This window comes from Salmo salar, chromosome 26, assembly GCF_965601325.2.
Source record: "Salmo salar chromosome 26, fSalSal1, whole genome shotgun sequence".
Taxonomy (NCBI): Eukaryota; Metazoa; Chordata; class Actinopteri; order Salmoniformes; family Salmonidae; genus Salmo; species Salmo salar.
Window position 1 is genome coordinate 49,231,257 of NC_138316.1, and position 19,907 is coordinate 49,251,163.

The window sequence follows — 19,907 nt, forward strand, 5'->3', positions numbered from 1 at the left end:
TATAACCCCACCTCTTTATCATTACAGTATAACAGATATAACCCCACCTCTTTATCATTACAGATCAGATATAACCCCACCTCTTTATCATTACAGTATAACAGATATAACCCCACCTCTTTATCATTACAGATCAGATATAACCCCACCTCTTTATCATTACAGTATAACAGATATAACCCCACCTCTTTATCATTACAGATCAGATATAACCCCACCTCTTTATCATTACAGTATAACAGATATAACCCCACCACTTTATCATTACAGTATAACAGATATAACCCCACCTCTTTATCATTACAGATCAGATATAACCCCACCTCTTTATCATTACAGTATATCAGATATAACCCCACCTCTTTATCATTACAGTATATCAGATATAACCCCACCTCTTTATCATTACAGTATATCAGATATAACCCCACCTCTTTATCATTAAAGTATAACAGATATAACCCCACCTCTTTATCATTACAGTATAACAGATATAACCCCACCTCTTTATCATTACAGATCAGATATAACCCCACTTCTTTATCATTACAGTATAACAGATATAACCCCACCTCTTTATCATTAAAGTATAACAGATATAACCCCACCTCTTTATCATTACAGATCAGATATAACCCCACCTCTTTATCATTACAGATCAGATATAACCCCACCTCTTTATCATTACAGATCAGATATAACCCCACCTCTTTATCATTACAGATCAGATATAACCCCACCTCTTTATCATTACAGATCAGATATAACCCCACCTCTTTATCATTGCAGTATAACAGATATAACCCCACCTCTTTATCATTACAGTATAACAGATATAACCCCACCTCTTTATCATTACAGTATAACAGATATAACCCCACCTCTTTATCATTACAGATCAGATATAACCCCACCTCTTTATCATTACAGATCTTATATAACCCCACCTCTTTATCATTACAGTATAACAGATATAACCCCACCTCTTTATCATTACAGATCAGATATAACCCCACCTCTTTATCATTACAGATCAGATATAACCCCACCTCTTTATCATTACAGATCAGATATAACCCCACCTCTTTATCATTACAGATCAGATATAACCCCACCTCTTTATCATTACAGTATAACAGATATAACCCCACCTCTTTATCATTACAGATCAGATATAACCCCACCTCTTTATCATTACAGATCAGATATAACCCCACCTCTTTATCATTACAGATCAGATATAACCCCACCTCTTTATCATTACAGATCAGATATAACCCCACCTCTTTATCATTACAGATCAGATATAACCCCACCTCTTTATCATTACAGTATAACAGATATAACCCCACCTCTTTATCATTACAGTATAACAGATATAACCCCACCTCTTTATCATTACAGTATAACAGATATAACCCCACCTCTTTATCATTACAGATCAGATATAACCCCACCTCTTTATCATTACAGTATAACAGATATAACGCCACCTCTTTATCATTACAGTATAACAGATATAACCCCACCTCTTTATCATTACAGATCAGATATAACCCCACCTCTTTATCATTACAGATCAGATATAACCCCACCTCTTTATCATTACAGTATAACAGATATAACTCCACCTCTTTATCATTACAGTATAACAGATATAACCCCACCTCTTTATCATTACAGATCAGATATAACCCCACCTCTTTATCATTACAGTATAACAGATATAACCCCACCTCTTTATCATTACAGTATAACAGATATAACCCCAACTCATTATCATTACAGTATATCAGATATAACCCCACCTCTTTATCAATACAGTATAACAGATATAACCCCACCTCTTTATCATTACAGATCAGATATAACCCCACCTCTTTATCATTACAGTATAACAGATATAACCCCACCTCTTTATCATTACAGTATAACAGATATAACCCCACCTCTTTATCATTACAGATCAGATATAACCCCACCTCTTTATCATTACAGTATAACAGATATAACCCCACCTCTTTATCAATACAGTATAACAGACATAACTCCACCTCTTTATCATTACAGTATAACAGATATAACCCCACCTCTTTATCATTACAGTATAACAGATATAACCCCACCTCTTTATCATTACAGTATAACAGATATAACCCCACCTCTTTATCATTACAGATCAGATATAACCCCACCTCTTTATCATTACAGATCAGATATAACCCCACCTCTTTATCATTGCAGTATAACAGATATAACCCCACCTCTTTATCATTACAGTATAACAGATATAACCCCACCTCTTTATCATTACAGATCAGATATAACCCCACCTCTTTATCATTACAGTATAACAGATATAACCCCACCTCTTTATCATTACAGATCAGATATAACCCCACCTCTTTATCATTACAGTATAACAGATATAACCCCACCTCTTTATCATTACAGATCAGATATAACCCCACCTCTTTATCATTAAAGTATAACAGATATAACCCCACCTCTTTATCATTACAGATCAGATATAACCCCACCTCTTTATCATTACAGTATAACAGATATAACCCCACCTCTTTATCATTACAGTATATCAGATATAACCCCACCTCTTTATCATTACAGTATATCAGATATAACCCCACCTCTTTATCATTACAGTATAACAGATATAACCCCACCTCTTTATCATTACAGATCAGATATAACCCCACCTCTTTATCATTACAGTATAACAGATATAACCCCACCTCTTTATCATTACAGATCAGATATAACCCCACCTCTTTATCATTACAGTATAACAGATATAACCCCACCTCTTTATCATTACAGTATAACAGATATAACCCCACCTCTTTATCATTACAGATCAGATATAACCCCACCTCTTTATCATTACAGTATAACAGATATAACCCCACCTCTTTATCAATACAGTATACCATATATAACCCCACCTCTTTATCATTACAGTATAACAGATATAACTCCACCTCTTTATCAATACAGTATAACAGATATAACTCCACCTCTTTAGCATTACAGTATAACAGATATAACCCCACCTCTTTATCATTACAGATCAGATATAACCCCACCTCTTTATCAGTACAGTATAACAGATATAACCCCACCTCTTTATCATTACAGTATAACAGATATAACCCCACCTCTTTATCATTAAATATCAGATATAACCCCACCTCTTTATCATTACAGATCAGATATAACCCCACCTCTTTATCATTACAGTATAACAGATATATCCCCACCTCTTTATCATTACAGTATAACAGATATAACCCCACCTCTTTATCATTACAGATCAGATATGACCCCACCTCTTTATCATTACAGATCAGATATAACCCCACCTCTTTATCATTACAGTATAACAGATATAACCCCACCTCTTTATCATTACAGTATAACAGATATAACCCCACCTCTTTATCATTACAGATCAGATATAACCCCACCTCTTTATCATTACAGATCAGATATAACCACACCTCTTTATCATTACAGTATAACAGATATAACTCCACCTCTTTATCATTACAGTATAACAGATATAACCCCACCTCTTTATCATTACAGATCAGGTATAACCCCACCTCTTTATCATTACAGTATAACAGATATAACCCCACCTCTTTATCATTACAGTATAACAGATATAACCCCACCTCTTTATCATTACAGTATAACAGATATAACCCCACCTCTTTATCATTACAGATCAGATATAACCCCACCTCTTTATCATTACAGTATAACAGATATAACCCCACCTCTTTATCATTACAGATCAGATATAACCCCACCTCTTTATCATTACAGTATAACAGATATAACCCCACCTCTTTATCATTACAGATCAGATATAACCCCACCTCTTTATCATTACAGTATAACAGATATAACCCCACCACTTTATCATTACAGTATAACAGATATAACCCCACCTCTTTATCATTACAGATCAGATATAACCCCACCTCTTTATCATTACAGTATATCAGATATAACCCCACCTCTTTATCATTACAGTATATCAGATATAACCCCACCTCTTTATCATTACAGTATATCAGATATAACCCCACCTCTTTATCATTAAAGTATAACAGATATAACCCCACCTCTTTATCATTACAGTATAACAGATATAACCCCACCTCTTTATCATTACAGATCAGATATAACCCCACTTCTTTATCATTACAGTATAACAGATATAACCCCACCTCTTTATCATTAAAGTATAACAGATATAACCCCACCTCTTTATCATTACAGATCAGATATAACCCCACCTCTTTATCATTACAGATCAGATATAACCCCACCTCTTTATCATTACAGATCAGATATAACCCCACCTCTTTATCATTACAGATCAGATATAACCCCACCTCTTTATCATTACAGATCAGATATAACCCCACCTCTTTATCATTGCAGTATAACAGATATAACCCCACCTCTTTATCATTACAGTATAACAGATATAACCCCACCTCTTTATCATTACAGTATAACAGATATAACCCCACCTCTTTATCATTACAGATCAGATATAACCCCACCTCTTTATCATTACAGATCTTATATAACCCCACCTCTTTATCATTACAGTATAACAGATATAACCCCACCTCTTTATCATTACAGATCAGATATAACCCCACCTCTTTATCATTACAGATCAGATATAACCCCACCTCTTTATCATTACAGATCAGATATAACCCCACCTCTTTATCATTACAGATCAGATATAACCCCACCTCTTTATCATTACAGTATAAGAGATATAACCCCACCTCTTTATCATTACAGATCAGATATAACCCCACCTCTTTATCATTACAGATCAGATATAACCCCACCTCTTTATCATTACAGATCAGATATAACCCCACCTCTTTATCATTACAGATCAGATATAACCCCACCTCTTTATCATTACAGATCAGATATAACCCCACCTCTTTATCATTACAGTATAACAGATATAACCCCACCTCTTTATCATTACAGTATAACAGATATAACCCCACCTCTTTATCATTACAGTATAACAGATATAACCCCACCTCTTTATCATTACAGATCAGATATAACCCCACCTCTTTATCATTACAGTATAACAGATATAACGCCACCTCTTTATCATTACAGTATAACAGATATAACCCCACCTCTTTATCATTACAGATCAGATATAACCCCACCTCTTTATCATTACAGTATAACAGATATAACCCCACCTCTTTATCATTACAGTATAACAGATATAACCCCACCTCTTTATCATTACAGATCAGATATAACCCCACCTCTTTATCATTACAGATCAGATATAACCCCACCTCTTTATCATTGCAGTATAACAGATATAACCCCACCTCTTTATCATTACAGTATAACAGATATAACCCCACCTCTTTATCATTACAGATCAGATATAACCCCACCTCTTTATCATTACAGTATAACAGATATAACCCCACCTCTTTATCATTACAGATCAGATATAACCCCACCTCTTTATCATTACAGTATAACAGATATAACCCCACCTCTTTATCATTACAGATCAGATATAACCCCACCTCTTTATCATTAAAGTATAACAGATATAACCCCACCTCTTTATCATTACAGATCAGATATAACCCCACCTCTTTATCATTACAGTATAACAGATATAACCCCACCTCTTTATCATTACAGTATATCAGATATAACCCCACCTCTTTATCATTACAGTATATCAGATATAACCCCACCTCTTTATCATTACAGTATAACAGATATAACCCCACCTCTTTATCATTACAGATCAGATATAACCCCACCTCTTTATCATTACAGTATAACAGATATAACCCCACCTCTTTATCATTACAGATCAGATATAACCCCACCTCTTTATCATTACAGTATAACAGATATAACCCCACCTCTTTATCATTACAGTATAACAGATATAACCCCACCTCTTTATCATTACAGATCAGATATAACCCCACCTCTTTATCATTACAGTATAACAGATATAACCCCACCTCTTTATCAATACAGTATACCATATATAACCCCACCTCTTTATCATTACAGTATAACAGATATAACTCCACCTCTTTATCAATACAGTATAACAGATATAACTCCACCTCTTTAGCATTACAGTATAACAGATATAACCCCACCTCTTTATCATTACAGATCAGATATAACCCCACCTCTTTATCAGTACAGTATAACAGATATAACCCCACCTCTTTATCATTACAGTATAACAGATATAACCCCACCTCTTTATCATTAAATATCAGATATAACCCCACCTCTTTATCATTACAGATCAGATATAACCCCACCTCTTTATCATTACAGTATAACAGATATATCCCCACCTCTTTATCATTACAGTATAACAGATATAACCCCACCTCTTTATCATTACAGATCAGATATGACCCCACCTCTTTATCATTACAGATCAGATATAACCCCACCTCTTTATCATTACAGTATAACAGATATAACCCCACCTCTTTATCATTACAGTATAACAGATATAACCCCACCTCTTTATCATTACAGATCAGATATAACCCCACCTCTTTATCATTACAGATCAGATATAACCACACCTCTTTATCATTACAGTATAACAGATATAACTCCACCTCTTTATCATTACAGTATAACAGATATAACCCCACCTCTTTATCATTACAGATCAGGTATAACCCCACCTCTTTATCATTACAGTATAACAGATATAACCCCACCTCTTTATCATTACAGTATAACAGATATAACCCCACCTCTTTATCATTACAGTATAACAGATATAACCCCACCTCTTTATCATTACAGATCAGATATAACCCCACCTCTTTATCATTACAGTATAACAGATATAACCCCACCTCTTTATCATTACAGATCAGATATAACCCCACCTCTTTATCATTACAGTATAACAGATATAACCCCACCTCTTTATCATTACAGATCAGATATAACCCCACCTCTTTATCATTACAGTATAACAGATATAACCCCACCACTTTATCATTACAGTATAACAGATATAACCCCACCTCTTTATCATTACAGATCAGATATAACCCCACCTCTTTATCATTACAGTATATCAGATATAACCCCACCTCTTTATCATTACAGTATATCAGATATAACCCCACCTCTTTATCATTACAGTATATCAGATATAACCCCACCTCTTTATCATTAAAGTATAACAGATATAACCCCACCTCTTTATCATTACAGTATAACAGATATAACCCCACCTCTTTATCATTACAGATCAGATATAACCCCACTTCTTTATCATTACAGTATAACAGATATAACCCCACCTCTTTATCATTAAAGTATAACAGATATAACCCCACCTCTTTATCATTACAGATCAGATATAACCCCACCTCTTTATCATTACAGATCAGATATAACCCCACCTCTTTATCATTACAGATCAGATATAACCCCACCTCTTTATCATTACAGATCAGATATAACCCCACCTCTTTATCATTACAGATCAGATATAACCCCACCTCTTTATCATTGCAGTATAACAGATATAACCCCACCTCTTTATCATTACAGTATAACAGATATAACCCCACCTCTTTATCATTACAGTATAACAGATATAACCCCACCTCTTTATCATTACAGATCAGATATAACCCCACCTCTTTATCATTACAGATCTTATATAACCCCACCTCTTTATCATTACAGTATAACAGATATAACCCCACCTCTTTATCATTACAGATCAGATATAACCCCACCTCTTTATCATTACAGATCAGATATAACCCCACCTCTTTATCATTACAGATCAGATATAACCCCACCTCTTTATCATTACAGATCAGATATAACCCCACCTCTTTATCATTACAGTATAAGAGATATAACCCCACCTCTTTATCATTACAGATCAGATATAACCCCACCTCTTTATCATTACAGATCAGATATAACCCCACCTCTTTATCATTACAGATCAGATATAACCCCACCTCTTTATCATTACAGATCAGATATAACCCCACCTCTTTATCATTACAGATCAGATATAACCCCACCTCTTTATCATTACAGTATAACAGATATAACCCCACCTCTTTATCATTACAGTATAACAGATATAACCCCACCTCTTTATCATTACAGTATAACAGATATAACCCCACCTCTTTATCATTACAGATCAGATATAACCCCACCTCTTTATCATTACAGTATAACAGATATAACGCCACCTCTTTATCATTACAGTATAACAGATATAACCCCACCTCTTTATCATTACAGATCAGATATAACCCCACCTCTTTATCATTACAGATCAGATATAACCCCACCTCTTTATCATTACAGTATAACAGATATAACTCCACCTCTTTATCATTACAGTATAACAGATATAACCCCACCTCTTTATCATTACAGATCAGATATAACCCCACCTCTTTATCATTACAGTATAACAGATATAACCCCACCTCTTTATCATTACAGTATAACAGATATAACCCCAACTCATTATCATTACAGTATATCAGATATAACCCCACCTCTTTATCAATACAGTATAACAGATATAACCCCACCTCTTTATCATTACAGATCAGATATAACCCCACCTCTTTATCATTACAGTATAACAGATATAACCCCACCTCTTTATCATTACAGTATAACAGATATAACCCCACCTCTTTATCATTACAGATCAGATATAACCCCACCTCTTTATCATTACAGTATAACAGATATAACCCCACCTCTTTATCAATACAGTATAACAGACATAACTCCACCTCTTTATCATTACAGTATAACAGATATAACCCCACCTCTTTATCATTACAGTATAACAGATATAACCCCACCTCTTTATCATTACAGTATAACAGATATAACCCCACCTCTTTATCATTACAGATCAGATATAACCCCACCTCTTTATCATTACAGATCAGATATAACCCCACCTCTTTATCATTGCAGTATAACAGATATAACCCCACCTCTTTATCATTACAGTATAACAGATATAACCCCACCTCTTTATCATTACAGATCAGATATAACCCCACCTCTTTATCATTACAGTATAACAGATATAACCCCACCTCTTTATCATTACAGATCAGATATAACCCCACCTCTTTATCATTACAGTATAACAGATATAACCCCACCTCTTTATCATTACAGATCAGATATAACCCCACCTCTTTATCATTAAAGTATAACAGATATAACCCCACCTCTTTATCATTACAGATCAGATATAACCCCACCTCTTTATCATTACAGTATAACAGATATAACCCCACCTCTTTATCATTACAGTATATCAGATATAACCCCACCTCTTTATCATTACAGTATATCAGATATAACCCCACCTCTTTATCATTACAGTATAACAGATATAACCCCACCTCTTTATCATTACAGATCAGATATAACCCCACCTCTTTATCATTACAGTATAACAGATATAACCCCACCTCTTTATCATTACAGATCAGATATAACCCCACCTCTTTATCATTACAGTATAACAGATATAACCCCACCTCTTTATCATTACAGTATAACAGATATAACCCCACCTCTTTATCATTACAGATCAGATATAACCCCACCTCTTTATCATTACAGTATAACAGATATAACCCCACCTCTTTATCAATACAGTATACCATATATAACCCCACCTCTTTATCATTACAGTATAACAGATATAACTCCACCTCTTTATCAATACAGTATAACAGATATAACTCCACCTCTTTAGCATTACAGTATAACAGATATAACCCCACCTCTTTATCATTACAGATCAGATATAACCCCACCTCTTTATCAGTACAGTATAACAGATATAACCCCACCTCTTTATCATTACAGTATAACAGATATAACCCCACCTCTTTATCATTAAATATCAGATATAACCCCACCTCTTTATCATTACAGATCAGATATAACCCCACCTCTTTATCATTACAGTATAACAGATATATCCCCACCTCTTTATCATTACAGTATAACAGATATAACCCCACCTCTTTATCATTACAGATCAGATATGACCCCACCTCTTTATCATTACAGATCAGATATAACCCCACCTCTTTATCATTACAGTATAACAGATATAACCCCACCTCTTTATCATTACAGTATAACAGATATAACCCCACCTCTTTATCATTACAGATCAGATATAACCCCACCTCTTTATCATTACAGATCAGATATAACCACACCTCTTTATCATTACAGTATAACAGATATAACTCCACCTCTTTATCATTACAGTATAACAGATATAACCCCACCTCTTTATCATTACAGATCAGGTATAACCCCACCTCTTTATCATTACAGTATAACAGATATAACCCCACCTCTTTATCATTACAGTATAACAGATATAACCCCACCTCTTTATCATTACAGTATAACAGATATAACCCCACCTCTTTATCATTACAGATCAGATATAACCCCACCTCTTTATCATTACAGTATAACAGATATAACCCCACCTCTTTATCATTACAGTATAACAGATATAACCCCACCTCTTTATCATTACAGTATAACAGATATAACCCCACCTCTTTATCATTACAGTATAACAGATATAACCCCACCTCTTTATCATTACAGATCAGATATAACCCCACCCCTTTATCATTACAGTATAACAGATATAACCCCACCTCTTTATCGTTACAGTATAACAGATATAACTCACCTCTTTATCACTTTTGCCAACTTTGCTGCCCAGGTCATATCTCTCCTCATCTATCACATCAATCCTCTGGTGCATCTTCTTACACAGGTCCTGTTCAGAGACAATCACAGCGACTGATAACACGACACAGACAGCCAATGTGTTACATTACAAACATTGTTGTTAAAAGGGATATTAATCATGTAAAATGCAATCCAATTGTACTGTTATATTGTGAAAGGAAACGATAACAGCTACAACTGGCATTAACACAGACAGCCCAATTCGGATCTTTTTATACTAATTGGTCTATTGACCAATCACATCAGGTCTTTTCATATGAAATCTTTTTCAGAGCTGATTGGTCAACAGAACAATTAGTGAAAAACATGATCAGAATTGGGCTGCCTCAACGCAGCCTATGTGATACCTGGAGTTCTGCAATGGATCCTGTGAGCTGCAGGGGAGCGATATTTTCACTCATGTACTGCTTCCTGTCCTCTAAAGACTGGGCTTCCTCTTCCGCTATCAGTTCCTGGGCGATCTGGAGCATCAAACTCTGAGGGACAGCAACAACACGGCAACTGTTTTTCTTTTTACGTACTTGACAGATGCTTTATCTGAAGCATTTTACAGACATTTACATGAGATTTATATTTCAGTTGGTGTGTTGATCTAGTTACGGTAGAAGGTTTGAATCCTAAGCAACCTGCCTACACATAGCTGGAAGTACAATACCAACATAGTTACTGTAGTAGGTCAAAGCTGTGTGCTGGAAAACCTTGGTAGAGCATGGGTGGAATAGGCATTGTGGTGCTCATGTGAATCACTGTTTTTTGGCTTCAGACCAATGCCTATTCTCACTTAAAATGTATTTTTTTTGTTTTTAATATAGTCATGTGGCATTTTTGTCATGATGTTTAAGAGGTAAGAGATCTCTAAGCCATTTATATAAGATCTCTGTTGAGTCACTAACTGGATAGAATCTTAGAGAGGTCATGAAGAGGTCATGGAAGTTGCCGTTGGTTACCTTCAGATGATGCTTGCGGCTCGATGACATCTTTTTCCTGTCAGAAAGAGTGAGTACAATTAATGTCATTCTCTTGTTGTTCAGGAACAGGTATGACCATTTTGTAAAAGAAAGACAATTCTGGATATATGCAAGATATTCTGTAAATGTTTTCCTAATGTTGAAATCCACTTTTACTCACTCAGACATGATGGCTGTTTGGTCTTTTCACCTTTCTGAGGAAGAAGTAAAAACACTTTTGTTAAATTATATTCTGCTGGTTTTATACAATGAATTCCATCCAATGAAAAAAACGACACAAAGTTGTACGGCAGGCATGACACACATATGCCAGTTCCAAGGAAGATCCCCTATCATGTTCCTTGTTCCTTTACTTAACAACCAAATCATCAAATTATCATAATCCAGCTTTCTCCTCCAAATGCCAGAGTGGTGGATCGGATTACTATGGCTGCGTTTACACATGCAGCCCAATTCTGATCCTTTTCCACTAATTGATCTTTTGACCAATCAGATCAACTCTTTTAACCAATCAGATCAACTCTTTTGCCAATAGTTAGGCAAAAGCTCAGAACTGGTTTGCCTGTGTTGTCTACTCCCCTCACTCCCCATGGTGGTATGTTTACAGCACTACACCAGTCCACAGTTTTGTGTGCATACTGCCACCTGGTGAGAAGTTTGTGAAAAGTCAACAAATCAAAAAATTTGCCCTTGAGTCCCAAATGGCCCCCTTTCCCCTATATAGTGCACTACTTTTGACCAGAGACCAATGGCACTCTATTCCCTATATAGTGCATTTGGGATGCAACCCTGGAGCCTTCTAGAAGTGTCTTCTGCCAGGTTTCAGATCTCAATTACACAATAAGAGCAAGTACTAAAAACAGCCTCCATAAAATCTATCAACAGCCAACTATTAAAGACATGACTGTTTGTGGTGAATCTACTGAGTCACTAGACTACATTAGATTCAGTTCTAGGTGATCAATCAACCCAACAAGCAAAACAGCTTTTACAAATGACTAAAGCTAGTCTCCACAACATGAGAACCTGGTTCAAACATGATGGTCAGAGGCAATACAGCATGTAGATATCCTTCCCTTGGTCAGGGAGGTACCTTCCCTTGGTCAGGGAGCATTCTTCCCTTGGTCAGGGAGGTACCTTCCCTTGATCAGGGAGCATTCTTCCCTTGGTCAGGGAGCATTCTTCTCTTGGTCAGGGAGCATTCTTCCCTTGGTCAGGGAGAATTCTTCTCTTGGTCAGGGAGCATTCTTCCCTTGGTCAGGGAGCATTCTTCTCTTGGTCAGGGAGCATTCTTCCCTTGGTCTGGGAGCATTCTTCCCTTGGTCAGGGAGAATTCTTCCCTTAGTCAGGGAGCATTCTTCCCTTAGTCAGGGAGCATTCTTCCCTTGTTCAGGGAGCATTCTTCCCTTGGTCAGGGAGCATTCTTCCCTTGGTCAGGGAGAATTCTTCTCTTGGTCAGGGAGCATTCTTCCCTTGTTCAGGGAGCATTCTTCCCTTGGTCAGGGAGCATTCTTCCCTTGGTCAGGGAGCATTCTTCCCTTGGTCAGGGATCATTCTTGTGATTGTTGTTTTTGTCGCACCTGGTTAAATAAAGGTGAAATATATTTTAAAAAATTAAACTCCCAATCACGGCCGGTTGTGATACAGCCTGGAATAGTCTATGCATCCCCCAGGGACCATTATGTTACAAAGTCTTCATCATCTTCAAAAACAACTATAACATAAAGCAAAAGGTTGGACATAAAGTATACAATGTGTTACGTCACTAAATAAAGTATTTTCAATTCAAATTGTACATCTATGTTTTCGATCATTTTTCTGTCAACTGATATACATTGGAAAACACATGAAAACACTGAAAGAGACTTAGGGAATGAAACTAGCTGCTAAGTTTAGCTATAAGTCTCCTAATTGCCATTAAGATCTGATACTGTGTGAGGTATCAGCTGTTCTCACCACGACTTGGCTGTTACAGACAGAAACAAACAACCTTCAGCCAGGACACGTTCTAAAGTGCATAAGATTTTTCCTAAAGGTCTTCAACTTCAAAGGAAATTAATATTCCTATTCACTGTAATACTTGGATTATTACTGAGTATTATTGAGTATTACTGACTATTACCGAGTATTACTGACTACTGTCGACTATTACAGAGTATTACCGACTATCACTGACTATTACAGAGTATTACCGACTATCACTGACTATTACCGACTATTACCGATTATTACTGAGTATTGCCGACTATTACCGAGTATTACTGGCAATTACTGACTACTACTGACTATTACTGGCAATTACTGACTACCGACTATTACTGAGTAATACATTTTTATTTTGTTTTTACATTTTTAGTCATTTAGCAGACGCTCTTATCCCAGAGCGACTTACAGTAGTGAATGCATACATTTCATACATTTAATTTCATGCATTTTATTTATTTATTTATTTTGTACTGGCCCCCCGTGGGAATCAAACCCACAACCCTGGCATTGCACACACCATGCTGGCGTTGCACACACCATGCTGGCGTTGCAAACACCATGCTCTACCAACTGAGCCACAGACCCGACCCGACAGGTGGTCATGTTGTCACTGTTTTGTGACCATAAGAATAAAATAGAAAATACATGTAATTTAAATAGATCACTAAAAAATAGATCTGAATTTTAAAAACCATACAGTGAAACCCCAGCGATATGAAGCCAGAACCACAGATAGCCTACATATGTAAGTGAACCACAATCTATTTTCTAATCAAACATATCATCGTAGACAATATGTCTCACATGGCCCATATTTAAAACACACCATGGGGTAACTTAATAGGCTGGAGTGTCGGTGCTAAGTTGTTGATGAGGTCTTTGGCCCCAGTTGGTGGACGGGGCCAGAGGCAGATGGAATGGTAGCATCCTCAGATTGTAAAGTAATCATGTCTGCAGGATATCTGCTGTCAACTCAGTGAGATAAACCAACATAAAGAAAAACTATCCTATGAATCTAGTCTGATTCAGGGATAGGCTGCCTGTATCATCTGTCATTAATATGAATCTAGTCTGATTCAGGGATAGGCTGCCTGTATCATCTGTCATTAATATGAATCTAGTCTGATTCAGGGATAGGCTGCCTGTATCATCTGTCATTAATATGAATCTAGTCTGATTCAGGGATAGGCTGCCTGTATCATCTGTCATTAATATGAATCTAGTCTGATTCAGGGATAGGCTGCCTGTATCATCTGTCATTAATATGAATCTAGTCTGATTCAGGGATAGGCTGCCTGTATCATCTGTCATTAATATGAATCTAGTCTGATTCAGGGATAGGCTGCCTGTATCATCTGTCATTAATATGAATCTAGTCTGATTCAGGGATAGGCTGCCTGTATCATCTGTCATTAATATGAATCTAGTCTGATTCAGGGATAGGCTGCCTGTATCATCTGTCATTAATATGAATCTAGTCTGATTCAGGGATAGGCTGCCTGTATCATCTGTCATTAATATGAATATAGTCTGATTCAGGGATAGGCTGCCTGTATCATCTGTCATTAATATGAATCTAGTCTGATTCAGGGATAGGCTACCTGTATCATCTGTCATTAATATGAATCTAGTCTGATTCAGGGATAGGCTGCCTGTATCATCTGTCATTAATATGAATCTAGTCTGATTCAGGGATAGGCTACCTGTATCATCTGTCATTAATATGAATCTAGTCTGATTCAGGGATAGGCTGCCTGTATCATCTGTCATTAATATGAATCTAGTCTGATTCAGGGATAGGCTGCCTGTATCATCTGTCATTAATATGAATCTAGTCTGATTCAGGGATAGGCTGCCTGTATCATCTGTCATTAATATGAATCTAGTCTGATTCAGGGATAGGCTGCCTGTATCATCTGTCATTAATATGAATCTAGTCTGATTCAGGGATAGGCTGCCTGTATCATCTGTCATTAATATGAATCTAGTCTGATTCAGGGATAGGCTGCCTGTATCATCTGTCATTAATATGAATCTAGTCTGATTCAGGGATAGGCTGCCTGTATCATCTGTCATTAATATGAATCTAGTCTGATTCAGGGATAGGCTGCCTGTATCATCTGTCATTAATATGAATATAGTCTGATTCAGGGATAGGCTGCCTGTATCATCTGTCATTAATATGAATATAGTCTGATTCAGGGATAGGCTACCTGTATCATCTGTCATTAATATGAATATAGTCTGATTTAGGGATAGGCTGCCTGTATCATCTGTCATTAATATGAATATAGTCTGATTCAGGGATAGGCTACCTGTATCATCTGTCATTAATATGAATATAGTCTGATTTAGGGATAGGCCGCCTGTATTTTTTTATTTTTTTATTTAACCTTTATTTAACTAGGCAAGTCAGTTAAGAACAAATTCTTATTTACAATGATGGCCTAGTGTAACAGTAGAGCTTCTGTCCCTCTCCTCACCCCAACCTGGGCTTGAACCAGGGACCCTCTGCACACATCAACAACAGTCACCCACGAAACCTTGTTACCCTTCGCGCCACAAAAGCCGCAGCCCTTGCAGAGCAAGGGGAACAACTACTTCATGTCTCAGAGCGAGTGACATCACCCAATTCAAACACTACTAGCACGCACCACCGCTAACTAGCTAGCCATTTCACATCAGTTACACTAGGAACAGTGGGTTAACTGCCTTGTTCAGGGACAGAACAACAGATTTTTACCTTGTCAGCTCTGGGATTCAATCTAGCAACCTTTCGGTTACTGGCCCAAAGCTCTAACCACTAGGCTACCTGCTGGTTACTGGCCCAACGCTCTAACCACTAGGCTACCTGCTGGTTACTGACCCAACGCTCTAACCACTAGGCTACCTGCAGGTTACTGACCCAACGCTCTAACCACTAGGCTACCTGCTGGTTACTGACCCAACGCTCTAACCACTAGGCTACCTGCTGGTTACTGACCTAAAGCTCTAACCACTAGGCTACCTGCTGGTTACTGGCCCAACGCTCTAACCACTAGGCTACCTGCTGGTTACTGACCCAACACTCTAACCACTAGGATACCTGCTGGTTACTGGCCCAACACTCTAACCACTAGACTACCTGCTGGTTACTGGCTCAACTCTCTAACCACTAGACTACCTGCTGGTTACTGGCCCAACGCTCTAACCACTAGGCTACCTGCTGGTTACTGACCCAACGCTCTAACCACTAGGATACCTGCTGGTTACTGGCCCAACGCTCTAACCACTAGGCTACCTACTGGTTACTAGCCCAACACTCTAACCACTAGGCTACCTGCTGGTTACTGGCCCAACGCTCTAACCACTAGGCTTCCTGCCGACCTGTGATTTGTCATTTGTCATTACGGATCAGAAAATGTTCTCACTCTGAAATGCTTTTTCCTAATTGACTTTTGACATTTGGTGAATTTGGTTCACTGTGACATCTCAGATATCATTTTTAAACATTAAGAGGATATTTAAATGTCTGTGAGGTTCCCATCCATCATTGTCATTACGAATCGTAAAAGATGGTGTTCCTTTGAAATGCCTATAACCTTTAATACTGCATGGGTCCATTATCCTGCTTCACCTACACACCCAAACCCTTTCAGACAATTAATGACCGCATCGTATTAAACCGTTATGACATCGCTGTCTGATCTCTTCCTGGATTCAGACACTTCACACATGAATATGAACATTCCCCAACACACAGTTAACCATTTAACCAATCAGATACATTATGAGGTAGAGATGGGAAAATACCTTGATGAAGGAATCAGCCATAACGTATTGATTTAAAAAATGAAATGGAGATTTTTCTAATCCATTGTGCTACTAACAGCCACAACTGACAGAAACACAGGACTCCAGTAGTTCAGGTGACCACAGCTCATTCCTCATGTTATCACCTCATCATGACCAAAACCACCAAACACAGGAAAACGGTGTTCCAGACCAGAGCAATGCTAGTGTTCCCAGTGGTACTATAGCTCAACTAAGACAGGGACACAACCTAATCTCACACACACACAGAGAGAGAGGGGCTCACCTATCAGTTAACTAATGATAGACATTTATGATTCACACGTTCAGTGTACCATAGTTGAACTAGGACAGGGGACAGACAACTATATCTCACACACACACACACACACACACACACACACACACACACACACACACACAGGATCAGGCAGACCAGAGATGATCAGACAGAACAGAGAGGATCAGACAGAACAGAGAGGATCAGACAGGATCAGACAGAACAGAGAGGATCAGACAGGATCAGACAGGATCAGACAGAACAGAGAGGATCAGGCAGACCAGAGAGGATCAGGCAGACCAGAGAGGATCAGGCAGACCAGAGATGATCAGACAGACCAGAGAGGATCAGACAGAACAGAGAGGATCAGACAGACCAGAGAGGATCAGGCAGACCAGAGAGGATCAGGCAGACCAGAGATGATCAGACAGGATCAGACAGGATCAGACAGAACAGAGAGGATCAGACAGAACAGAGAGGATCAGACAGACCAGAGAGGATCAGGCAGACCAGAGAGGATCAGGCAGACCAGACAGGATCAGACAGAACAGAGGGGCTCACCTATGAGTTAATCCGGCCAACAGGGCAGTAGTGGTACAGAACGTGGGACTGCAGTGGCAGAAGGGAGGACTGCTGTGGGTGGCTGTAACAGCCATGGACAGACGGTTGTTTTAATGCTGTCCAGTGATGGCTCAGCACTATCCTGCCTAACTCTTTATGGACTTGAAGACCAACCCAGACCAATGGGCCGACACTCTTCTGAAAGTCTATCTCATCCCCCCAGTGCCCCCACCCTGCCCCTCCACTCCCCAGTGCCCCCCCCCCCACCCTGCCCCTCCACTCCCCAGTGCCCCCACCCTGCCCCTCCACTCCCTAGTGCCCCCCCCACCCTGCCCCTCCACTCCCCAGTGCCCCCACCCTGCCCCTCCACTCCCCAGTGCCCCCCCCACCCTGCCCCTCCACTCCCCAGTGCCCCCACCCTGCCCCTCCACTCCCCAGTGCCTTTCACCCTGCCCCTCCACTCCCCAGTGCCCCCACCCTGCCCCTCCACTCCCCAGTGCCCCCACCCTGCCCCTCCACTCCCCAGTGCCTTTCACCCTGCCCCTCCACTCCCCAGTGCCCCCACCCTGCCCCTCCACTCCCCAGTGCCCCCACCCTGCCCCTCCACTCCCCAGTGCCCCCACCCTGCCCCTCCACTCCCTAGTGCCCCCCCCCCACACTGCCACCCACCCCCCAGTGCCCCCACCCTGCCCCTCCACCCCCCAGTGCCCCCACCCTGCCCCTCCACTCCCCAGTGCCCCCACCCTGCCCCTCCACCCCCCAGTGCCCCCACCCTGCCCCTCCACTCCCCAGTGCCCCCCCCCCACCCTGCCCCTCCACTCCCCAGTGCCCCCACCCTGCCCCTCCACTCCCTAGTGCCCCCCCCACCCTGCCCCTCCACTCCCCAGTGCCCCCACCCTGCCCCTCCACTCCCCAGTGCCCCCCCCACCCTGCCCCTCCACTCCCCAGTGCCCCCACCCTGCCCCTCCACTCCCCAGTGCCTTTCACCCTGCCCCTCCACTCCCCAGTGCCCCCACCCTGCCCCTCCACTCCCCAGTGCCCCCACCCTGCCCCTCCACTCCCCAGTGCCTTTCACCCTGCCCCTCCACTCCCCAGTGCCCCCACCCTGCCCCTCCACTCCCCAGTGCCCCCACCCTGCCCCTCCACTCCCCAGTGCCCCCACCCTGCCCCTCCACTCCCTAGTGCCCCCCCCCCACACTGCCACCCACCCCCCAGTGCCCCCACCCTGCCCCTCCACCCCCCAGTGCCCCCACCCTGCCCCTCCACTCCCCAGTGCCCCCACCCTGCCCCTCCACCCCCCAGTGCCCCCACCCTGCCCCTCCACTCCCTAGTGCCCCCACCCTGCCCCTCCACCCCCCAGTGCCCCCACCCTGCCCCTCCACTCCCCAGTGCCCCCACTCCCCAGT

At 39.9% G+C, this 19,907-nt stretch overlaps 1 protein-coding gene across 2 annotated transcripts in view; it reads right to left on the reverse strand.

Annotated features, from left to right (window-relative positions):
• Positions 1–18,682, reverse strand: part of LOC106587951 (troponin I, fast skeletal muscle) — a 93,314-nt gene extending 74,632 nt beyond the window's left edge. Inside the window, exons 1-5 of one of the 2 annotated variants that reach the window (XM_082969811.1) lie at positions 18,502–18,682; positions 12,043–12,076; positions 11,862–11,898; positions 11,262–11,390; positions 10,853–10,942 (exon numbers count right to left, since the gene is read on the reverse strand). In XM_082969811.1, the coding sequence (XP_082825937.1) occupies positions 10,853–10,942; positions 11,262–11,390; positions 11,862–11,898; positions 12,043–12,050 (264 nt within the window). In that variant the 5' untranslated portion in view covers positions 12,051–12,076; positions 18,502–18,682. Of the gene's footprint in view, positions 1–10,852; positions 10,943–11,261; positions 11,391–11,861; positions 11,899–12,042; positions 12,077–17,660; positions 17,871–18,501 lie in introns of those variants that run through there. The other variant, XM_045708965.2, reaches the window with a different exon arrangement.
• Between the last annotated feature and the right edge of the window lie 1,225 nt (positions 18,683–19,907).